Source organism: Elephas maximus, chromosome 8 (genome assembly GCF_024166365.1).
Source record: "Elephas maximus indicus isolate mEleMax1 chromosome 8, mEleMax1 primary haplotype, whole genome shotgun sequence".
In the NCBI taxonomy this organism is placed as follows: Eukaryota; Metazoa; Chordata; class Mammalia; order Proboscidea; family Elephantidae; genus Elephas; species Elephas maximus.
In genome coordinates this window covers 32,169,272-32,194,940 of record NC_064826.1, presented here as the reverse complement: position 1 = coordinate 32,194,940, position 25,669 = coordinate 32,169,272, and the positions used below count along the sequence as shown (strand labels likewise).

Below are 25,669 nucleotides of genomic sequence, written 5' to 3'. Positions count from 1 at the left end.
CAGTGTCTTAAAATGACAAGATCCCATAGAATCTATCTAGATTAAAGCCTATACACGATAAGTTAAAGCAAGCCAGAAAGGAGACCCTGAGCCTGCGGGTTCTCAAATTCTAGTTTCCCTGGCCAAAAATCTTTCCATGAGTAACCGATTTCATACTGTGTCCTTGGCCTTTATCATGGACTGGTAGAAGAAATGACCATAAAATAAATGTTTTTGAAGAAGTGGAGCTGAAAATACTGTCCATGATATCATTCAGGGATAAGTGTATAAGCCTCTGAACTGGCAAACTCTTCCAAGAATGGAGCGGATGGTTTTTCTCTCCAGGTGAGCTTCCATATTGGTTTCTGTCAGGTATTAGACTGTGAGAGTAATACAATCTACTGGGCTTTGGTTGCCAAGATATTCAGACTTACTTTTAGTGCCTAGACACGATAAAAAAATTCCCACTCTTTTTATTCTTTATTTCAAATGCTCTACTTTATATGTTGTTATTACAGATTATGTTTTGGCGAAGATAGTTATAAATATGTAAATATGTCACTCTTTTATTTATTGTACTCACTGCCTTTCTGCAGTCACTAGGTGGTACAGTTAATGCACTTGGCTGCTCACTGAAAGATTGGAGGTTTCAGTCTACCCAGAGGTGCCTTGGAAGAAAGGCCTGGCAATCTACTTAAAAAAAAATCAGCCCTTGAAAACCCTATGGAGCACAGTTATATTCTGACACACATGGGGTCACCATGAGTCAGAGTCGACTTGACTTCTTTACTTCCTTTGTAAATTTAACTCTTCTGTGTAGCCTATAAAAAAAAAAAAAATTTAGCACAAAACTCATCTGAGGAAATAAAATCACTTTTCTTTTTGGAGTTCAAATATACAAAAAACACTATTTTAGTTCTATAGATGGTATCTGGCTTTCTGCATGATATCACCAATGAAAATTTAATCTGGCATTATGAATGTTCTTATTTCTAAAAAAGCTTCAGTAGGAGAATAAGAAGAGAGTGAATATAAATGATGGAACATTTCATGAACAGCAATTTTAGGAAAATCTCAGAATATTTATTAGATTTTTATACTCATGCAAAGTTATATTCTGAATATCATTCAGAATTGTTCCAGTTCATTAGTAGCATTAATAATCTCCTATTTTGTGCTGAGCAAGGATCTTTAAGAGCTCCTTTAGGAGCAAGTACCTTGACGTTACAGAAGACCCACCAGGGTGCCAAATTCCATCTGGACGCAGTTGTGAAGGATATACCATTGGTGGTGAGCTGAAAATTAGAGAAATAAAAAAAGCAGAGCTTTCAAATGCCATTTCAATGCAAAAGGAACAAGGAGGTTTCTGCCATTTAAAAATATACTTCTGCCTCTAAGTCAAAATTACCTTAGAGTGGAAGGGTATCTGATTTCTCGCCTTTACATCTAGTCCAAATGCAAGCAAATAACTTCAGAGGAAATGAGAAAGTCCAATGTTCCCAAGAGAATTCCGACAGCTTTCCAGGAGCTCAGTTTTCTCTAGTGTTCCATTTTGCAATGGCACATCAATTTCTGATTTATCACCACTGATAGGTAATGACAATTTCTAGTACTTATTAAGAGATAGGCTGCTAACCAAAAGGTTGGTGGTTTGAATCCACCAGCCGCTCCCTGGAAACCCTATGAGACAGTTCTAGTCTGTCCTAAAGGGTTGCTATGAGTCGGAATTGACTCATGGGCAATGGGTTATTGAGTGTTTATTATGTTCTAAGCACTTTATGTCTTATATGTATCACATTTAATTCACGTCATTCAGTGGTTCTCAACCAGGAATGATCCCCCCCCTCCGCAAGGGGACATTTGGCAATGTCTGGAGACAATTTTGGTTGTCATAACTGTGATGGGGAGAGAAGATAGGAATTCTGCTAAACATCCTATAGTGCACAAGACAGCCTCCCAAATCAAAGAATTCCCAGCCCTGTATGTCAATAGTGCCGAAATAGAGACCCCTGACTTAATCCATTCAATAACCCTGTGAGGTGGGTATTATTAACCTCAGTTTCAGAACAGGGAACTGAGACACAGAAAGGGTAAGTTGCTTGCTTACCTAAGATCACATAGCTAAGTAAGTGGTAGTGCCAGAATTGAGGACTTAGCTCTTTACTGCCTCAAAGCCCAAGCTCTTTCCATCATACTCTCCTAAAAAATTTTTTTTTTTTTAACCATCCCTAAAAGATTTTACTGACCATCAGTAGATTCTGAGTTTTGAAGGGTGGAAATACCGTCTTATTTTGTATACCTGCCTGAATGCCAAGCTCTAGCTCGCTGAAAAATTAATGTTAACCATTCATCTCTTGAGCATATTCAGATTTCCCATTTAGGATGACATTTCAACTATCAGGTCAGCATCCTAAGGTGAAATCACTGTTTGATTGTATACACTGTATTACTAAATATTGGATGTTTGTGAGTTAAATATGTGAGTTAAAAGGGAAAAAAAAGAAGACACAAATCCTGCTTCCAAGTAAGTTTGGGGAAGAAGGACTCTGTATGTATATAAATACAAGTATGTGTGCATGTGTGTGTTTATAAACTGAATTGTGAGAGCCAAACATAATGTTGTAAGCAGTAAAAGTAAACAAATATCTCTGGCCTAATCATGTACCAGGTCACCTCTCTCTGGGCCTGAAACATCTTTGCAGACTACAGGTAGTCCTTGACTTATGACACATTTGAGTTATGATGAACCGCATTTATGACTGTCAGTATATCTGAAACATTGTATCCTCCTGAGAGGAAGTTATGGGAAAATGCAGGCAGGGGATATGAAAAAATTGCTGAGTATTTGAACATGGTGCAAGCATTTGATCAGGGTAATATGATGTAAGAGATCAGTGGAAAAATCATCCTTCTTCCACTTTTCTATTTTTTAGTGTACTCAAGATGGCTACCCACTTATCACTATTAAAGCCCACTCTGAAGGAGGAATATCACTCCAATTAAATTGAACATGATAGATAAGTATTGTCAACGCTCACTGTCAGGCTCTCCAATAGTGAAACTTCAGCCATCACCTGGCAGAATGAGTGACCTAATTATCTCTTATAAAGGTTATCTCCTATAAACTTTACATATGTTGAGATAATTTGTAGCAAGTACCTGGTACATTATTGAATACATAGTAGGTATTTGTGATGGTTAGTTTTATGTGCCAATGTGGCTAGTCTGTAAACCAAAAACCCACTGCCGTCATGTCGCTTCCGACTCATAGTGACCCTATAGTACAGAGTAGAACTGCACCACAGGGTTTCCAAGGAGCAGCTAGTGGATTCAAACTGCCGACATTTTGTTTAGCAGCCCTAGCTCTCTGTAGCTCTTGACCACTGCACCACCAGGGCTCTCTGACTGATAAAGTACTCAATAAATATAAATATTGGCTTCTTTCATTTCTTCTCCTCCTCCCCCTCCTCCTTCTTTTTAATATACTTTTAAAATTATGCCACACAAATGACAACCTAATCTATATTTAAGGTCATTTCTCCTTAAAATATCAGGATATTCTGTCGGGGCAAACCCCAACCAAACCCATTGCCGTCAACTCGATTCCAACTCATAGTGACCCTATAGCACAGGGTAGAACTGCCCCATAGGGTTTCCAAGGAGTGCCTGGGGGATTTGAACTGCTTTTAGCAGCTGTAGCTTTTAACCACTACACCACCAGGGCTTCCTCTGTAGGGACCCAAACCCAAAAAAAACCCCAGTGCAGTAGCGGTTAAATGCTTTGACATGTAAGGTGTAACAGATTGTTTAGGTTCAAATCCCAGTTACCTCTGTAATTATTTATTGCGCAAATGGCTTGGGTAAATTACTAAATTTTTGTACCTCAGTTTATTAGTCTGCAGTACACGGATAATGAAGGAAGTACCTGTCCTGTGAAGGTGTTACAAGGATTAAACAAAGTAAAGCTTGCTGTGTATTTGGCACAGAACCTGATATGTATATGTTAAGTGCTCAACAAATGTTAACTAGTATAATATTGTTAGAAAATGCTGTGAGCTGGTATTTGGCTGTAATCCTTTACAATAAGATCCCTGGATCTTCCTAGTCATGCATGTATGCATACACTTAAAATGTAATATTACTATTAAACATTAGTTATTAAAATATATATATCTTCAGTAACTACTTGGTTCTTAGCTTTCTGGTTTCCTGTTTCATTCTTAAACAGGACTAGCTGTTCTGATTTCATGAAACAAAGTCCCTGGGTGGCAGAAATGGTTTGCCAATCTAAAGGTTGTTGGTTCAAATCCATCCAGAAGAAAGGCCTGGTGACCTGCTTCCATAAAGATGACAATGAAGAAAACCCTACAGAGCAGTTCTACTCTGTAACACATGGGGTTGCCATGAGTAGGAATTGACTTGACAGCAACATGTTTGGTATTTTTTTTTTTTCCCATTTAATGTGAGGAGAAAGACTGAGTTGGTGTGTAAATGACAGTATATAAATACATGAAGGATGGTTTAATAAGAAGCAATGGTACACACCTGTACAAGTGATGATTTAGAGTTAGACCTGGGTTTGAATCTGAGCTTTACTATTTTAGGCATTTTGCTTAACCTCACGTGTCTGTTTCCTCAACTGAAGAATGGGATAATAACACCAACTAACATGGAGGTTGTACTATTTATGTGCAATGATTCCTGGCAAATAGTAAGAACTCCAGAATTGGTCATTATTTTGTTTATTCTTTCCAGGGGAAAGAGACTGACAAATATTTGGGTTCTCCTGGAGCCAAATGACTTGGTCAGCTTCTATGATGTCCTTTGCAACTTAATCCCGTTTTTTGTCACTTACTGTTTGATAACAAAGAGGAGCTGATTACCAATTCATTTAAAAATGTGTGTATTAATTTGATCGGTCACACTAGCCCTTAGAAAGCAAACAACAGGGTGGGGGTGGGGAAGTGCATGGAGTGCGTTCAATCGACATACCTGGGAAAAGTCAACAGTAAAGACAGAACCTTGACTTTTATGTCACAGAAACAGGAATTGAAGCAAGGGATCATGAGTTAGGAATGCTGAAGTTTTTTGCTGTTATAGAACATTATGCAATTTGATTTAACTCTTTGGTTTTTATTTTCTTTGCATTTAAATTTAGAATAATAAAATGTCAATGTTTTAAAAATTAAGATAGAAAAAAAGGTGGCATTGAAATGCAAAGCAGAACCATAAAAACCAGTGGAATACATTCCTTAATTCAAACATATAGCCCTGTCTTCATGAAATGCACATTTTATTTGTACTTTATTTGGTTGACCACGAGTCAACAACAAGGTACACACAAGTAAACACCCTTGCCTTTGATGTGAAGCCAATAACGTAATCGGACTGAAATTTTTGCTTTCATTTGAATTTTTCAATTCAAACTCAATGTGCAAATGCTTCTACACAACAGAGTTCAGGAATTAAATTCCTGGCTCCTTAAAAACTATCAGACCTGCACACAATCCACACACCAAAAACTCCGATGTGCCCACGCGCGGGAAAGCCTAGATGCCCTCGGAGTGCTGAAGATGGCGTTTCTACGCGTCCGGTCAAAGTTAACTCGGTACCTTTGCTTCAAAGACGGGATTCTTTTCAGTGGTTTAGTCAAGATGTTTTGCTGACTGAGACTAGGAAATCCATAGGAGGGCGGGCTAGTTTACGCGCTGTTCACTTGTCACTGTCGTCGCGAATGCTCACAAAATTCTTCCTTAAAACCTCAAGCCGGACTGAAAAACTTAGGACAGGCAGTGAACAAATCCTGGGTGGGCAATGGGTAAAGCAATATCCCCTCTTACCTCCTTGTAAGTTTTTTTCCCCCCATAAGGTGTCTATGCCACACTTGGAGCGCACCTAAACCTGAAACTAACAAAGCTTGGCTCTTCCCTCTGACACCCAAAGGAAGAGCTAAGGTGAACACGATCACAGCAGACGCAGCCGCGGAACTTTCCGGCTCTCCAAGGCTGCATTTTGATACACGAGAGACACATTTCCGCTCTTTTCAAAATGCACCTTGCAAACTTAACACGAGCGTGGTGGCTAGGATCTCGGGAGAAAGGAGGAGGAAGGAGCGGGGAAGTTGGCGGCGGAGGGTCCAGGGTCGGGCGGAACCTGGCGCGTAGGACGGTCCAGGAGGCTTCCCGCGGGGCCGGTTCCCCTCCTGCCGGTGGCTGCTCTGTCCTCGAGTGCCGGAGACTGGACCTGGAGAGCGGCCGTGACTGTTGCGCACCTGTGGGTAAGGCTGGACTGTCGGGACTAGGACCTGCGAGGAGCGCGCATGAGGGAGGGAGGCCGGCACGTAGAACCGGGAAAGGGAGGCGCAGGGCAGCGAGGGAGGGAAGGAGGCGAAAAGGAAGGAGCGGTCGGGTTGCGCGCGGAGGGTGCGCAGGAGGTGGAGAAAGCAGCTTGAACAAATTTGGAGCCGGACCAGGCAGCGCTTGTCTTTCAACTTGGGCAATGGAGGAGGGGGAAGGAGCAAAGGAAAGGGGAGGTGTGTGGAGTGGGGGTGGGTCGGGGGAGTTGGAAGCAAATGACATCACAGCAGGTCAAAGAAAAAGGGGCGAGCGCCCGGCACTGCGAAGAGTAGGGCGAGTTTGGCCATTAAGAGCTACAGCCCAGTCATCCTCGTCAGGGACCCTGGCGCCCCGCAGGACCATGCAGAAGTCGCCTTTGGAAAGGGCCAGCGTCATCTCCAAACTTTTCTTCAGGTGAGGGGTGGCCGCCGAGCTTTGGAAGGATACGTGCCCGTGTGAGAGGAGGGCGTGTGTATGGGCTGGGTTTTGGGGAAAGAGGAATAGTTTTTTTTTTTTTTTCTAAAGATGCGCTAGCACGTTGTCATGAAAGAAAACGTGGATCTTGTGGAATGAATTAGAAAACAAGCGGTGAAGGAATGAACCGGAGGATTGTTTGGCTAGAGAGCTATAGTCCACTTGTAACTGAAAGTCAGACTCTCAAGACCTAAATATGCTATTGTGCAATTGTTCTGTATGATTTTCTAGAAACTATAAATTATGAAGTTGTTAGTTAACAAATATTTAAGTTTGGTCCGTTGTTTTCCAAACCCTTTCATGCTTTGAAAACTTAATCTTCTTGGCACATATACTACAAGCGCCTACCTGCATGTAGTAGTTGCTCAGAAAACATTTGTTGTCTGAATTTTGATTTTTTTCTTTGGGATGGTGGTGGCAGTATGTGCTTCAGTAAATTTTCCATTGTTATGATGTTGACTAGATCTCATAACAAGTATTTGCTACCATTCCATTATTCTTTCTTCTAAGAATGAAAGCAAACCCTTTGAAATATTTTTCTTAAAAAGAAAGCTAATTCTGTAGCTATAAATTAAAAAACGGAGTCAAAATTATCAGATCTGGAGCCACGAGAATAGATACTGAAGATATATCCAACTAACATTTAATAAATGGTACTTTCATCTTCTTTGCATGGAATGAGCCATAAAAGCTTGCAAACTTCCGCTAATGAGATTTTTAAAAATAGAGTTCCAGAGTTTCAGGCAAAGCATAATTAGATGTAGCATTTCAAATCTGAAGTGTTCTTTGAATACTGAATCCACTTAGTTTCTTTTAGTACACCTGTTTGATTGAATACTTAGATACAGCTCTCTCGTGGGATATAACTTGACTCATAATTCTCCAGTGAATCAGCATACTTAGGTATCAGAAAAGTGAAATTTATTATAAATACGTGCATATATGTGTGAGTGGGGAAGGAGATTGGCTTTTCACATCTCTCTAATGTTTTATTCTCTTCATGTGCAGTGAAGCCTGGAACTCAGGTACTAAAGAGAGGCCAGTGGCCACTGAAGGAGAGCTCCTCCCTGTGGATGGGAGAGAAGGACTTTGCTCTTTGGAATCACCGTTTGTATTGATGTTTACAGCATCTGTTGTTAGTCCATCAATAAAATAGTCTTATCTATAGATCTAACTTCCTACTACTTTACAAAATCGGGGTCTTGGTGGCACAGTGGTTAAGCATTTGACTGCTAACCAAAAGATTGACAGTTCGAATCCACGAGCCACTTCTTGAAAACCCTATGGGGTTAATTCTACTCTGTCCTATAGGGTTGCTATGAGTTGGAATTGACTCGACGGCAAAGGGTTTGTTTTTTGTTGCTGTTGTTACAAAATCAGAATGCTAATAAGCACAAAATATAGACTTTTTAGCAGAATATTTTGAAGAATCTAAGTGCCAATCAGCCTAAAACTGCAGTTTTCAAAAGAGTGAATATTTCACAGGTACTTCCAAGTACTGAGTATGAAGAAACCCTAAATTACCTAATTGTTGATTTATCAAAGTCGTTTTTTTTTTTCCTTTTTGCTCATCATCTCATAAATTTTAGTATAGATTACAAATGCTCTCAGCTTGATATGGAAAGAAATGTATTACAAAGGCTGCTTAAATTGTTAAGAGCATACTTACTCATGTTCTCCAAACTATTTCGTAATAAGTTGCTCTAGGAAAAGGTGCCTTATCTGTAAAAGTTATGGTAAGTTCTTACTATTATTAGTAACAGAAGAGCATCTAAAGCCCCAGTGATTATAAACTTCCTTCTGGGTTAGGCAACATTGCTTAAGTTGTCAAGAGTGTTAGGAAGCTTTGAATTCAGACTGTTTTGATTCATATCCCAGAACTACTGCTTAGCAGCTTTGTGACCTGAGACAAGTTGTTTAACATCTCCGAGTTTCTGTAACTTGACTTTTAAGACTTGGAGACTCATAGTTCCTATGTCAGAGGGGTTAATTAGCTGAGAAAATGCTTGTAGAATGTTTAGCCCAGTAAATATTAGCTGCTATTGTTATTTACCATGTTTTTTTTTTAATTCTTTGCCATTACCTCTTATTTATATGAGATGCTCAATTCATCTTTGTTGAATACAGTTTTGTGACTATCTGTCTGTATATGAAATGAATGGGCATATGTGAGAATATGGAGCCCTTGTGGCATAGTGGTTAAGAGCTCAGGCTGCTAACCAAAAGGTCAGCAGTTCGAACTCAGCAGCTGCTCCTGGAAACCCTATGGGGCCATTCTACTTTGTCCTATAGGTTCGCTATGAGTCGGAATCTACTTGCTGGCAACGGGTTTGGGTTTTTGGTTTATATATATGTATATGTATTGAACTTATGAAGGTTTACAGAACAAACTAGTTTCCCATCAAACAGTTAGTACACACATTGTCGTATGACATTGATTAACAAACCCACGACATGTCAACCCTCTCCCTCCTCAACTCTGGGTTCCCTATTACCAGCTTTCCTGTTCCCTCCTACTTTCCAGTCCCTGCCCCAGGGCTGGTGCACCCCTTTAGTCTTGTTTTGTTCCATGGGCCTGTTCAGTCTTTGGCTGAAGGGTGAACCTCAGGAGTGACCTCCTTACTGAGCTGAAAGGGTGTCCGGGGGCCATGGGTTTTTTATTTTATATGAGAATTTAATTTGGGTAAGATCTCATCTTGTATAGCCTTACCAGATAATATAAGAAAGAAGTCATATGCTTGTATCATACGTTGTTAAACGCCTTAGAATTTAGCTTTCTGAATATGATCCCTTCAGTTTCAGAATAATATAAGAGTAAAACTGTTATGTTCCAGGTTATGGATTATATTAAATATCTTTTTCATTGTCTAGGTTTTGTTACTGGAAAAGGAATAGCGTTTGGGAAAAATCTACTAAGTATTTTCTTAATTTTGCATGGGTTTCACACCAGCACAAAGTTTAAATGGCTCCGGACTGTCATACTGCTAATATATATTTTTTACAAATGTAATCTAAAAGAGAATTTCAACCACAACAAATTTAAGTAGTTTACAAGTACCATGGAAAACAAGTACGTTTAGTTGAAGCTTTTATGAAAACAATATTTATGTAATAGAACATGTTTTTAGACTAGAGGTGATATGTTTGCATAGAATTTATGGTTCACATCCCATCGGGATTTATTTACATATGTTATCAACAGGTATGCTTGTTGATTTTGGGCAATTTTCCAAGTTTATATTTTCTTATAACTTTTAAGGCAGTTATTAAGTTTGTTCCTCTTACTTCTTTCATGTCCTGGAATTCCTGTATTCTCTTTCATTACTAGCTTCTGTATCAGACAATGTGTCAGATGACCCAGCTTGAATTTTACACATTATGTCCATACCAGAAATCTAGGTCTGTTTTCCAGGAATTGTGCGAGCCCCACAGAATCCAAGTGTACAATGCCACAGATGTCTTACAAGACTGAATATAGTGCTCCCCATAAACTCTATGGTTAAATCTCAATAAGGCCAATGAGTAAAGAACATTAAGATCTAAGGTGGAAATGCAGCAGAGAATTGCATATTACAAGTGTCAGGATAATAGGTAAGATCATTTAGGGCACTTTTGTATTTATTTAATACAAAGTAAGAGATTTTAAAATGAATACACTAGAATATATACCTCAGAATGGGTATGGTGGTTCAAAATAGCTACCAGTGAAAATCAGACTACTATTCCAAGTGTTCTTCCTTTGATTAAAATGTTTTTGGATTTTTTTTTTTTTTGGACTTGTCTATAAAAAACAGTTTATAAATTTCTTCTCACAAGTGTATGCTAGCTCGTCATTATTTTATGCTGTTGTTTTCGTTGTGTGGTGTTGAGTTGATTTCGACTCATAGCGACTCTTAGGACAGAGTAGAACTGCCCCATAGGGTTTCCTAGGCTGTAGGTAATCTTTATGGGAGCGGATTGCCAGGTCTTTTCTTTTATGCAGCTGCTGATGGGTTCAAACCGCTGAGCTTTCGGTTAGCAGCTGAGCCTTACCATTGTGCCACTAGGGCATCTTCATTATTTTATAGCCATAACCTGCTTTAGATTAAAATATATATATATATATTACCCGGCCTGCTCATTTGGATATGTTTATAAATGACTTTTGACTATATCTCAAAATCAACTCCTCCCTGAAAGGATAAAGATTTTTTCTTTATTTTTTCACAATTTGCTTTGTTAACTGCGAAGTACTACCTAAGTTCATATATTTTAATCATGCAAAAAAAATGAATTGCAAACGAAGACAACTATGTTTCGAGCAATGGAAGCATGATTATCATACATACATAATGAAAGACCCATCAAGATGATGGTTTGGAAGAGGACCACATTTATTTGATATATAGACTATGGCATTATTATTTCACATTTATACTTTATTTACATGTTTGCAATGCAGGGGGAAATCTAAAATTATGGCAACATCATAAATACTTTTGCAGTTTGTTGGAGGTGTTCATAAAAATGTTGCTAAGAGAGACCAGCTGATCACAAACAAAACTACTAGCTGACTGCAAACAAAAGCCTGTCTAGTCCTGATTAACACACATGAATTAGTTCAGATTTGTCTCTTAGTCAAGGCTTAGGCTATCCAAATAAGAACAAATGCATGCATAATACAGAGAGTCAATATATGAACCTGCAAGGAGATGTATAATTGCCAAAGGTGCCTGAATACCAGGAGTCCCTGGGCAAATGTCATTCAGTGAGCACAGCCCAGAGTTTCAGTCCTCTCTCTTTGCTTTGTCTCCTGTAGGAATTGGAGGAATTTACCTGTGGGACAGGGGCCCTCTCTTTCGGACAGTGTCGTAGTTGCTGTTAGGTGCCGTGGAGTCCGTTCCAACTCATAGCGACCCCAGGTACAACAGAACAAAATGCTGCCTGATCCTGTGCCATCCTCACAGTGGTTATGTTTGAGACCATCGTTGCAGCCACTATGTCAATCCATTTTGTAGATGGTCTTCCTCTTTTTTGCTGACCCTCTACTTTACCAAGCATAATGTCCTTCTCCAGGGACTGGTCTCTCCTGACAACATGTTCAAGGTACGTGAGATGAAGTCTCACTATCCTCACTTCCAAAGAGCATTCTGGCTATACTTCTTCCAAGACCATTTGTTTGTTCTCTGTGGTATATTCAATATTCTTTGCCAACATCATAATTTAAAGGCATCAATTCTTCTTTGGTCTTCCTTATTCATTGTTCACTTTTCATGTGCATATGAGGCGACTGAAAATACCATGGCTTGAGTCAAGTGCACATTAGTCCTTAAAGTGTTATCTTTGCTTTTTAACACTTTAAAGAGGTTTTTTTGTAGCAGATTTGCCCAATGCAATAAAAAAAAAAAAAATGCAATACGTCGTTTGATTTCTTGACTGCTGTTTCCATGGGCGTTGATTGTGGATCCAAGTAAAATGAAATTCTTGACAACTTCAATATTTTCTCCATTTATTATGACATTTCTTATTGGTCCTGTTGTGAGAATTTTTGTTTTCTGTATGTTGCGGTGTAATCCATACTGAAGGCTGTGGGCTTTGATCTTCATCAGTAAATGGGTCAAGTCCTCTTCACTTTCAGCAAGCAAGGTTGTGTCATCTGCATAACGCAGGTTGTTAATGAGTCTTCCTCTAATCTTGGTGGCCCATTGTTCTTCATATAGTCCAGCTTCTTGGATTATTTGCTCAGCATGCAGATTGAATACGTACGGTGAAAGGATACAATCCTCATGCATACCTTTCCTGATTTTAAGCCACGGAGTATCCCCTCGTTCTGTTTGAATGACTGCTTCTCGGAAACCCTGGTGGTGTAGTGGTTAAAAGCTATGGCTGCTAATCAAAAGGTTGGCAGTTCGAATCCACCAGGTGCTCCTTAGAAACTCTATGGGAGAGTTCTACTCTGTCCTATACGGTCACTATGAGTCTGAATCAGCTTGATGGCAATGGTTTTTTTGTTGTTGTTGTTGGTTTTCATAAACGCAGTTACTGTTCTGGAATTCCTCTTCTTTGTAACATTATCCATAATTTGTTATGATCCACATAGTTGAATGCCTTTGCCTAGTTGATAAAACACAGGTAAACATCTTTCTGGTATTCTCTGCTTTCAGACAAGATCCATCTGACATCAGCAATGATGTCAGTAATATTAATATCATATTAATGATATTGTTCCATAATGTTCACATTCAGTTGGATCACCTTTCTTTGGAATGGTTGCAAATATGGATCTCTTCCTGTCAGTTGGCCAGGTAGCTGTCTTCCAAATTTCTTGGCACAGACAAGTGAGCATTTCCAGTGTTGCATCCATTTGTTGAAACATGTCAGTTGGTATTCTGTCAATTCCTGGAACCTTGTTTTCTGCCAATGCCTTCAGTGCAGCTTGGACTTCTTCCTTCGGTACCATCGGTTCTTGATCATATGCTACCCTCTGAAGTGGTTGAACATCGATCAATTCTTTTTAGTACAGTGACTATGTATATCTTCCATCTTGTTTTGATGCTTTCTGTGTTGTTCAATTTTTTTGCCCATAGAATCCTTCAGTATTGCAACTTGAGGTTTGAATTTTTTCTTCAGTTCTTTCAGCTTGAGAAATGCCCAGCATGTTCTTCCCTTTTGGTTTTCTAACTCCAGGCCTTTTCACATTTAATTATAATACTTTGTCTTCTTAAGCTGCCCTTTGAAATCTTCTCTTGAGCTCTTTTATTTCTTCATTTCTTCCTTTCACTTTAGCTACTCTACATTCAAGAGCAAGTTTCAGAGTCTCTTCTGACATCCATTTTAGTCTTTTCTTTCTTTCTTGTCTTTTTAATGACCTTTTGTTTTCTTCATGTAGGATGTCCTTGATATCATCTTACAACCGCTTTGATCTTCAGTCATTAGTGTTCAGTGCATTAAATCTATTCTTGAGATGGCCTCTAAATTCAGGTGGGATATAATCAAGGCTGTACTTTGTCTCTTGTGAATTTGTTTTAGTTTTCTTCAGCTTCAACTTGAACATTTGGGTGAACAATTGATGGTCTGTTCCATAGTTGGCCCGTGGCCTTGTTCTGACTGATGAACCTCTCCATTGTCTTTCCACAGATGTAGTCGATTTGATTCTTGTGTATCCCATCTGGTGAGGTCCAAGTGTGTAGTTGCTGTTTATGGTGTTGAAAAAAGGTGTTTGAAATGAAGATGTTGGTGGCCTTGCAGAATTCTATCATGTGATCTCCTGTGTTGTTTCTGTCATCAAGGTCATATTTTTCAATGACTGTTCCTTCTTTGTTTCCAGCTTCCACATTCCAATCGCCAGTAATTACCAATGCAACTTGATTGCATGTTTGATCAATTTCAGACTGCAGAAGTTGGTAAAATCTTCAATTTCTTCATCTTTGGAATTAGCGATTGGTGTGTAAATTTGAATAATGTTCATATTAACTGCCCTTCCTTGTAGGCATAGGGATATTATCCTATCACTGGCAGCATTATACTTCAAGATAGATCTTGAAATGTTCTTTATGATGATAAATATGATGCCGTTTCTCTTCAGTTTGTCATTCCCGGTGTAGTAGACCAAATGATTATTTGATTCAAAATGGCCAAAGCCAGTCCCTTTCAATTCACTAATGCCTAGGATATCGATCTTTTTTGGGTTCCATTTCATTTTTAATGACTTCTAATTTTCCTAGATTCATACTTCGTAATTCCATGTTCTGATTATTAATGGATGTTTGCAACTGTTTCTTCTCATCTTGAGTCGTGTCACATCAGCAAGTGAAGATCTCAAAAGCTTGACTCCACCCGTGTCATTAAGGTCAACTCTACTTTGAGGAGGCAGCTCTTCCCCAGTTTCATTTCGAGGGTCAGCTGACAAATGTTGATTCTCTACATCACTCTCCCAATATTCCTTTCCAATTGTAATCTTTTTGCTGACAAAGCTTTGCTATGATAGACCAAAAAAAAAAAAAAAAAAACCCAGAGCCAACGAATCGATTCCAACTCATAGCGACCCTATAGGACAGAGTAGAACTGCCCCATAGAGTTTCCAAGGAGCGCTTGGCGGATTCGAACTGCCGACCCTTTGGTTAGCAGCCATAGCACTTAATATGGTTAGAATTTTCAGCTGGGAATATATGTTAATTTTGATTTGTTTAACTTTCAGAGTTTTAAAAATACTCCCTCTACACGACATGACTAAAATTATATATATAGAAAAAATTATATAGATATATATAATTAATGGAAAATCTGGTAGTGTAGTGGTTAAGAACTACAGCTGCTAACCAAAAGGTCGGCAGTTCAAATCCACCAGGTGCTCCTTGGAAACTCTATGGGGCAGTTCTACTCTGTCGTGTAGGGTCGCTATGAGTTGGGATGGCCTCGACAGCAATGGGTTTTGGGTTTGATATATATTTAAGTTTCTTTTAGCTAATATTGCAAGTTTTTAACTTCCTTCTTGGTTTTGAAGTGTATTCCAACAGTTTTTATATTCTAGATCAAATTATTACCCACTTGACACTCTAGAAATATTCTTATATACTTATAATCCGTAGCATATGATGTAACTTTAATATTCAGGTCCTTGCTAAGAAGATGGAAACATGGTGGCATAGTGGTTGAGAGTTACAGCTGATAACCGAAAAGTCGACAGTTCAAATCCACCAGGTGATCCTTGGAAACTCTATGGGGCAGTTCTACTCTGTCCCATAGGGTCACTATGAGTCAGAATTGACTTGACGGCAGTGGATTTGGTTTGGTTTGGTTTTGCTCAGAAGAAAAGTGGAATCTGTTTTTCTAACTGCGTCATCAATATTTTATGTTTGATGTGACAATCTAAATATCCTGTGGAGCCAACTGATACACTAGGGAAATCATGGTTTTCCCTTTTATGTCTCTTGGAAGGAAATAGGACTTAGTGTGATAATACTCAATGCATAAATGTTGAAACTTGTTTAAAAGGTCCTTGAATGAACACTGCTATGAAATGTATTCTGATTGTTAGTGTCATTTCACAAGAACCTGTAATTTCAGTTGTGATAGAGCTACAATATAAATATAGGATTGCAACACCACTAGGGGAGGATGTTAACCATTTAGCATGCAGCTGTTTGTTGTTTGTCAAAACTTTAAAAACACCTCTGACTCAGCCGCAGTTTTGACAATTTTGATTCCACTGATTCCTGATGCATCTGCCTAGAACATTTCCCTGGAGCAAAATCCCTGGATGCAAGGAGGTCAGGAGGGGAAACAAGCTACAGTAGGGGTCTGGGTGTTTGGGGACCCTGACAGAAGGTTGAATTTATGAATATATCAAGTGTAGTACAGTAAAACCTGTGAAGCTGTGTAGGGCGAAAACCTGTCAGAGAAGAAAAACTCAAATATTTTCCACTAAAATGATTTATAGGATAGTGGTAGTACCCTGTCAAAGGTGGAACTTTTATGAGACCTGGAAAAACAAGGCAGTCCCATCGAGTTCCGGCTCTGACAGGTTTCACAGAGCAAAACATTATTATTTCAGTGGCTTCTCTTCAGCTGCTAAGAATCAGTGTGGCTGTTTACCATGTGGTTGTGTTTGTGTCAGTGTGGAATTAGCATTACAAAGTGCCTTCACTGTAGAGCTTTATGTCAGCAAAGAGTTTAAGCTTCTCTTAGCAAAAAGCCTGTAAAAACTCTATTTACTATTAGATTGCTTGATGTGGAGAATGATTCCATTTCTTCCGAGCTCTGAAAGATCTGGCGTTCACAGCTTTTCCTAAGTCACGGTGCTTGTCAAGTTTACTATTCTCTGTGCAGCTCCATTTGCTTCTTACTGCCTTTTGACATCAATGACTGTTTCAGACTGTAAAGCCCTAGAAGTCAGGGCCCGCTCTGACTTGTTTAGTACAATATTCAGTCCACTCCAAGACTCCTGCATGTAATGGTTTAATAAATATGGCTTTATGATAATGATTCCATGGTGATCAACCTTAGAAACCTAGGGATGTTATAGATCGATAACATTCAACAGACCTACAATGCGGCATCGTTTTGATAAAAAGGGGTCAAAGCAAGCAGGACTGTGGGCAGATTTTTAATACTTAGAGCCATTATCCCAACAGCTTTCTCCTGTGTCTTCTTATGATGGGGCCCAAGCCTTTGTGGGTCATTCTGCTTGCTGTTTCTTGCCACAGGGTAAAGACATTATTTGAAGTGTTTTGCCAAGTCTTTAAGGTTAGGATTCTCATCCCTGAAACCTGGGCTTTATTCTGATATAGCCAGTGAATTCTCCCACAGGTGGCTTACTTCCAGGAGCTGAGTCAGAATGGTTCTTCCTTTGTAGGTCATGATTTGGGCAGCTTGGAGACATCAAGAAGGTAGAGATGGACAAGAAAGAAATTGTTGGTACCTTCATTGAATGAGTTCTCTGAAACACAGAGTCTCAACAGCCAAGGATAGGTCTTATAAAAGCACTCAACGGGGGTACCTATACAAGTGTAAGGGCAGCCAAGGAGGTCTTGCTGGAGGAAATGACTCTTAAGTTGACACCTAAAGGAGATGATCCAGTGGAGTTATCTGCACAAAGAGGGTGTGAATAGGTTTAGGAAAAATTTACACGTGAGAACAGGCTATGTGTGGGACTGGTATCAAGAGTAAGCATGGCACCTTCAAAGAGTTAAGAGGACTTCCCTGTGATTGGAGCATGAGATCTGTGACAGAGATTTGTGGGAGATGGGCCTGTAAACTCTAGTAGGAGCCAGATCAGAAGCTTTATTTGGGCGTTACCATATTGGAAGTGAAAAATGACTGATGTAATGCAAGAGAGTGACATAACCCATTCAGAAGCTGAGTTTTATAAAAGATATCATGAACTGAAAGAGGGCAGCAGAAATGGAGAGAAAGAGATGGATTTGAAAGACATTTAGAGGGAATAAATCAAAAGATTTTGGTATTTGATTAGATATAACTGGTAAAGGAGAGAGAAGAATCAAGGATAACACCTAGATTTGCTGACTTGGGTAACAAGATGGTTGGTGGTGCCATTTAGTGAGTGAAGAAATTCAGTTGCAGAAGAAAGCTTGAGGTAGGGGTGGAGGCCTATGTAGACCCTCTGTTGTTGTTGTTGTGTACTGTCTAGTCAATTTCAACTCATAGCGACGCTGTATGCTAAATTAGAATGGCCTTATAGGGTTTCCTAGGCTGTATTTTTTAAATTTTTTAATCTTTGTGGGAGCAGATCACCAGGTCTTTTATCCCATGGAGCTGCTGGTGGGTTTGAACTACCCACCTTTCAGTTAGCATCCCAGCACTTTAACCATTATGTCACCAGAGCTCCTTATGCAGACTCTCTACTTCTCTTTAAAATAAAAAAGGAAATGATGATTAAGGCTCAAGGCCAAGTAATATGGTGAATAGAAAATATTTAAAGTGACAAGAGATATTGAGATGTCTGAGGTGACAATCAGAATTTTAAATATTTTCCTCACATTATTTCAGTAATGTCCAGGTTGGCATCTTGGGAAGTATCTAAAGTGTCCTCTTGCTTGGCCTTATTGTGGTACCGTATGACCTCAGAGTGTATCAGGAACAAGTAACTGTACTCTAGGGGCACCACTAGTTAAATTCTACTTAGAACTCACCTACCCCACTCCCTCAGACAAACAAACAAGCAAAAAACTGCATCAACTGTTGCTTTCCCACCAAACTTGTCTTGGTCATCTAGTGCTGCTGTAACAGAAATACCACAGGTGGATGTCTTCAACAAAGAGAAATTTATTCTCTCACAGTCCAGTAGGCTACAAGTCCAAATTCAGGGCATCAGCTCCAGTGAAAGGCTTCCTCTTTTGGCTCTGGAGGAAGGTCCTTATCATCAGTCTTCTCCTGGACTAGGAGCGTCTCTGTGCAGGAATCCCAGGTCCAAAGGACACACTGTGTTCCTGGTGCTTCTTTCTTGGTGGTATGAGGTTCCCCCTTCTCTGCTTGCTTCCGTTTTCTTTTATCTCTCTAGGGAGAAAAGGTGGTGCAGGCCACACCCCAGGGAAACTCCCTTTACATTGGATCAGGGATATCATCTCGGTAAGGGTGTTACATCCCACCCTAATCTTGCCCCCTGAGCCACAGGCAGAGATTAGGACTTATAACACATAGGAAAATCACAAAATGGAGGCCAACCACACAATACTGGGGATCATGGCCTAACAAAGTTGACACATATTTTGAGGGGACACAATTCAATCCATGACACCACTCTAACTTCGTTCCTTTAAGCAGTGGCTTTCACACTGTTGGACACAACACAGCTGAGAGATCCAAAAGGAGGTGCAAAAATATGCTTGGGCTTCAGGTATTATCTATAAAAAAACAAGTTGCTGCCCAGTCAATAGCTTGCACCCTTGATACAGTATGATGAGGATGGCACTTTATCCCTGTAGTTTTTTTATCCAGTACTCCTAACTCTAGTCTAATCATGAGAAAAGGAGTCACTGGGTAGCACAAATGTTAAGCACTTGACAACTAGCTGTAAAGTTGGTGATTGGAACCTACCCAAAGACTCTTGGAAGAAAGGAGATTAACTTCCAAAAGGTGACAGCCATCATAAGCCCTTTGGAGTGCAGTTCTACTCTGAAACACATAGGGTCACCATGAGTCAGAATCGACTTGATGGCAACTGGTATTTTCCATAGTGACTGAATAAATAAGAGCACAGTTACTATCATGAATTTTGTGTGTGTGTTAAAAAGAGATTCTTTTTCCTCTTGAAAAGGTCATGTAACATCGCTTTAGGCTAAAACTCCGAGCCTTGTTAAAACACACAGACCTTTCTCTTCCTCGGCACTGCCTACTGAGGTACAGCCATCTCTTACCCAACTTCACACTCACCTCCATAGGCAGGGTAAAGACTAATATCTTAGGCTGAGTTCTCTAGAGAAGCAAAACCAGTGAAGCATGTATATATGTGTGTATATATACATATATCTGTAATTATATATATAGTAGTCATCTAGCGTTGCTATTACAGAAATACCACAAGTGGATGACTTTAACAAACACAAGTTTATTCTCTCACAGTCTAGTAGGCTACAAGTCCAAATTCAGGGCCTCAGCTCCAGGGGAAGGCTTTTTCTGTCAGCTTCAGAGGAAGATCCTTGTCATCAACCTTCCCTGGACTAGGAGCTAGGAGCTCCTCTGCACAGGAACCCTGGGTCCAAAGGACACGCTGTGCTCCCAGTACTGCTTTTTTGGTGGTATGATGCAACCCCCCACCTCCCCACCCACCCCACCCTACTTGCTTCCCTTTTCTTTGATCTCTTGTAAGATAAGAGGTGGTGCAGGCCACACCCCAGGGAAACTCCCTTTACATTGAATCAAGGATGTGACCTGAGCAAGGGTGTTACATCCTAACCTAGTCTTCTTTAACATAATCTAATCTTGCCTCATTAACCACAGGCAGAGATTAGGATTTACAACACATAGGAAAATCACACCAGATGACAAAATGGTGGGCAATCACACAATACTGGGAATCATGGCTTAGCCAAGTTGACACATATTTTTGGGGGACACAATTCAATCCATGACTATATGTGTGTGTGTGTGTATACACACACACACATACATATTTCAAGGAATGGTTGATGTGGTTGTAGAAGGTGGCAAGTCCCAAGTCCGTGGATCAAGTGTCAGGCATTCTGTTGTTTATCAAGCCAGCTGCTCCAGGATGATGAGGAAAGTGATAAGACCAGTGAATTCCATGAACATGGCCCATTGATGCAGTTCATGTGCTATGAAGCGAGTCCCTTGATCCGAAGTGATGCTGTATGGGATACCATGACAGTGGATAAAGCACCCTGTAAGTCCACGGATGGTAGTTTTGGCAGAAGCATTGCTTGCAGGGAAGACAAATCTGTATCCAGAGTAAGTGTACCCAGTAAGAACAAAGCGGTCCAATATAATCAACCTACCACCAGGTTGCTGGCTGATCACCTTGAGGAATGGTGCCGTATTGGGGACTCAGTGTTGGTCTCTGCTGCTGGCAGATTGAGCACTCAGTAGTGGCTGTAGCGAAGTCAGCCTTGGTGAGTGTAAAGTCCATGTTACTGAGCCCATGCATAATCTTCATCCCCACCACCATAGCCACTTTGCTTATGAGCCCATTGGGCAATGACAGGAGTGGCTGGGGAAAGAGGATGACTGATTTCCGTAGAACATGTCATCCTATCCACTTGATTGTTAAATCTTCCTCTGCTGTGGTCACCTTTTGGTGAGCATTCAGATGAGACACAGATGTCTTCATTTCTTTGGCTCACTTAGAGAGATCTATCCACATACCTCTTCCCCATACCTCCTTGTCTCCAATTTTCCAATCATGCTCCTTCTAAGTCCCTGACCATCCAGCCAAACCAGTGGCCACAGCCCACGAATCAGTATACGATCACACATCTGGCCATTTCTCCTTCTAAGTAAAGTGAACAAACAGGTACACTGCTCGAAGTTCTGCCTTTTGGGGAGATTTCCCTTCTTACTTTCCTTCAGGGAGGTCCCAGCAAGGGGCTGTAGTGCTGCCACTGTCCACTTTCAAGTGTGCCTGCATATTACACAGAACCATCTGTAAACCAGGCACAAGTTTTCTGCTCCTCAGTCAACTGATCATAAGGGACTCCACACTAGGCAATAGGTGCATACTGTGAGAGGGAACGTAATGTGATAGGAGTAGAGACCATGGGCATTTGAACCACTTCCTCATGCAATTTACTAGTGCTGTCAGGGCCTACTCAGGCGTGATCTTGTATATAACACTTCCATTTAATGATGGACTACTGCTATGCACATCTGATTTTATGACTCAGTGGGCTAGACAACACCCACTTCATGATGGGCAGCTCAGGCTGCATGGTGACTTGGTGGCCCATGGTTAAGCTCTACTATGTCCAAATAACAAGCCCAAAACTGTTTCTCAAAAGCAGAATAGTTATCTGCAGAGGATGGCAGGGCTTTGCTCCAAAATCCTAAGGGTCTGTGCAGTTATTTTTCAATAGGGGCCTGCCAAAGATTCCAAATAGCATCTCTTTCTGCCACTGACACTTCAAGCACCGTTGGATCAGCTGGATCACATGGCCCAAATGGCAGAGCAGCTTACGCGGCAGCATGAACCTGTTGCAAAGCCTTCTCTTATCCTGGGGCCCACTCAAAACTAGGAGCTTTTCGAGTTACTTGATAAGTAGGCCGGAGCGGCACACCCAAATGAGGGATATGCTGCCTCCAAAATCCAAATAGGCCCACCAGGTGTTGTGCCTCCTTTTGAGTTGTAGGAGGGGCCAACTGCAACAACTTATCCTTCACTTTAGAAGGAATTTCTTGACCTGCCCTATACCACTGGACCCCTAGAAATTTCACTGAGGTGGAAGGTGCCTGAGTTTTTGTTGGGTTAATTACCCACCCTTCAGCACACACGTCTCACCAATAAGTCTAGAGTCATTGATACTTCTTCCTTAGTAGGTCCAGTCAGCATAATGTCATCAATGTAGTGGACCAGTGTGATGTCTTGTGGAAGGAAAGGCAGTCAAGCTCTCGGTGAACTAAATTATGACATAGGCTGGAGAGATGATATACCTCTGAGGTAGGACAGTGAAGGGGTATTGCTGGCCTTGCCACCTGAAGGCAAACTGTTTCTGGTGGTCCTTTGAAATAGGTTTGGAGAAAAACCAACCAAAACCAAACCCAGTGCCGTCGAGTCAATCCCGACTCATAGCAATCCTATAGGACAGAGTAGAACTGCCCCATAGAGTTTCCAAGGAGCGCCTGGCAGATTCAGATTGCTGACCCTTTGGTTAGCAGCCGTGTAGCACTTAACCACTACACCACCAGGGTTTCCATGGAGAAAAAAGCTTTAGCCAAATCAGTAGCTGCATACGAGGTACCCACCCAGAAACCCAGTGCCCTCGAGTCGATTCTGACTCATAGTGACCCTATAGGACAGAGTAGAACTGCCCCACTGAGTTTCCAAAGAGCACCTGGTGGATTCGAACTGCCGACCCTTTGGTTAGCAGCCGTAGCACTTAACCCCTACGCCACCAGGTGATGCAATTTGTTCAAGCAGCGAAACCACACCTGGAACAGCAGCTGAAGTTGAAGTCACCACATGGTTAAGCTTTCGATAATCCACTGTCATTTTCCAAGATCAGTCTGCTTTGGGCACCCTAGTTATAGCCAAGCGTGATAGGGACATTTGCAGAACCATTCTGGGGCCATAAATGTGGCACCAGATATATCTGGACGAGGCTTAGCAGAATTAGTGGTTATGTCTCAGCTATGAGATGTACCCTCCTCACCATTTGCTAGACATTCATATATATACTATTTAAAGTATCCATGGTAAATACTTGCTATATACTCAAGGTATAAAACAGGGCTTCATAAAGTATCTACGGTGAAGGACCTGTTTTTTTTCCCCCCTACTTAATTGCAAATCAACACTTTTTTTTTTATGCAGCTCACACCACATGCAACTCTCTTGCAACCTGCAACTTCAGCAACACCCTGATTGATCTATACATTGTTCTCTAAGACAAGTCTGCTGATTATGATCTTGGGTGTCACAGCAATGCCCATTGCTGTAAACATTTCTAAACACTAACTCTCAATTTCAGTACTTGTGGCTGACCAGCACTGGTCCAAGGACCACACTTTAAGTAAACCTGGTAACAGGAATAGCCACTTAGTAATACTAACTGTGTAAACCACTTTAGAATAAAACTCTCTGCCCAAATTTTGATAACTACTAAGATCTAAGTCCCATTGCCGTTGAGTCAATTCTGACTCTACCCAAGTAGTAGTTTCTTTTAACTTAACCAGTAACTGAACCAGTTGCTGTTGAATCAATTCTGACTCACGGTGGCCCCAACTGCACTCCGTAGGGACTTCGGCAGCCTTCCTTCAGCCCATGCATGGACTCGAACCTCCAGCTTTTCTGTTAGCACCTGATCGTATTAATCGTTTGTTCCACCCAGGGACAATTTAAGCAATACCGGAAATTAAATAAGCTTATTTCTTTTCCATTGGTAAGTTTATTACTATAGTTCAGGCAAATAATTCAGTGATAATTTATAACTCATTGACCGTTTCATTTGACTTTTTGTTTTTCCATTCCTAGTTTTAAAATATTCTAAATATTCAGGTCATTTTATTTTACTTTTAATTCTGTTGCACTAAGCTTCAAAATGATACTGCTCCAAAATTATTCAGTTTAAAATAAAGATCTAGATTTTTTTTTTCAAGGTTCACTGCAGTTAACATTATTTTACTCAGTAATGGAGTAATTTTAAAAGAAAATGGAAAAGTTAGACATGTAATATGGACTTTGGTGAATGGTGATTAACAGCTACTAGATAATTTCTCAAAATAGTTTTTGCCTTACGAGAATCTACTATTCTTAGTTTTTGCATGTGCATCTTTTAATGTGTCCTTCAAGGCAGAAACTGTATCTTATTCACCTTTTGGTACCCAACACCTGTCTGAGTCCTTGGTGCATAGTACCATAGCATCAGTTGCCCTTGAGTCGATTCTGACTCAAAGTGACCTGAAGTGTTTAGAGTGGAACTGTGCTCCATAGGATTTTCAAAGCTTTTGAAAGATCGACAGGCCCTTATTCCAAGGCACCTCTGGTGCATTAAAAAAAAAACAAAAAAAAAACCTGTTGCTGTTCAGTCGATTCTGACTCATAGCAACCCCATAGGACAGAGTAGAACTGCCTCACTGGTTTCCAAGGAGTGGGTAGTGGATTTCAACTGCTGACCTTTTGTTTAGCAGTCAAATGCTTAAACCACTGAGCCACCAGAGCTCCTCTGGTACATAGTAGGCCCTTAAAATCTATTTGTTGAATAAAGTAAAACATGACCACTTCAATTTGTAGCTATGCTTCTGAAATTTAATTTTTCATGGAAATGTAACATTTTACTTACAAATTTGGAATTTTAAAAGCTTTCCATTTGGCATTCTGAAGATGAAATATCTAGTGTCGAATAAAAAAAAAAAATGATTTTACCAAATCTATGTGTTCTGAAGTACAGCAAGAAGTAAGAAAACTGTTACTTGTGCTTTCTTATATCATTTCTGGGCCTTCTAGGAGAATTGTAGCTTAAGCTAGTATACAGATTCTATTATTTCTCTTTAGAAGATCAGTTATAGCCAGCTTTGCTATAGATAGGTTTTCCCCCTGAAATATTTTTTCTCTTCAAATGTTATGTGCATATTCAGGGATCCTGGCAGTTTAAATTTAAAACAGATTATTAAAATGATTATTTTCAAAATTCCTTCCTAAATTTATGTGCCATAGTTTACTTTTTTTTTTTTTTTTAAAGGACCTTCTATTAAGTAATTTTGTTCTTGGGCATCTGAATACATTTTTCAATGAAATAATAAGTAGGCTGACCAAACATTTATCACCAAAAGAACTACCTGAACTAACTGAAAGATAGAATTTGCTTCTAAAAACTTACTTTAACCTCCTTTCCATCCCTTTTCACCTGATACCTAGTAAAGTAGCTCTCTTTTACTTCTAAAAGTCAACGTATATGTACTGTGAACAAAAGTGTACAAAGCAGGTAAATCTCACATGGATTCAGCTTGATTACGGAGCTGACATGGACAAGCATCATTAGTATAGTTAAACATTAGGTGTTTACATGAATTAACTAATTCAGAACATAAAATATATAGCTTTATTGAGATCCGAAATTTCACTCACTGTATCAAGAGTTTATAAAACTGGTGAAATTAAAGTTTAAGGGTAATAATTCCAATAGTATCAGAGCTAAGATTTTATGCAATGAAATTTTATTAGCCAGAAACTCAACCATTATAAAATAAACTCATTAATGTAAAAATAATAACTT

At 40.0% G+C, this 25,669-nt stretch overlaps 1 protein-coding gene across 1 annotated transcript in view; it reads left to right on the top strand.

Annotated features, from left to right (window-relative positions):
* The first annotated feature begins 6,663 nt into the window (after positions 1-6,663).
* CFTR (CF transmembrane conductance regulator) overlaps positions 6,664-25,669 on the top strand; it is a 210,231-nt gene continuing 191,225 nt past the window's right edge. Inside the window, exon 1 of the mRNA XM_049893700.1 lies at positions 6,664-6,728. Coding sequence (XP_049749657.1) covers positions 6,676-6,728 — 53 coding nt within the window. The 5' untranslated portion in view covers positions 6,664-6,675. The remainder of the gene's footprint in view (positions 6,729-25,669) is intronic.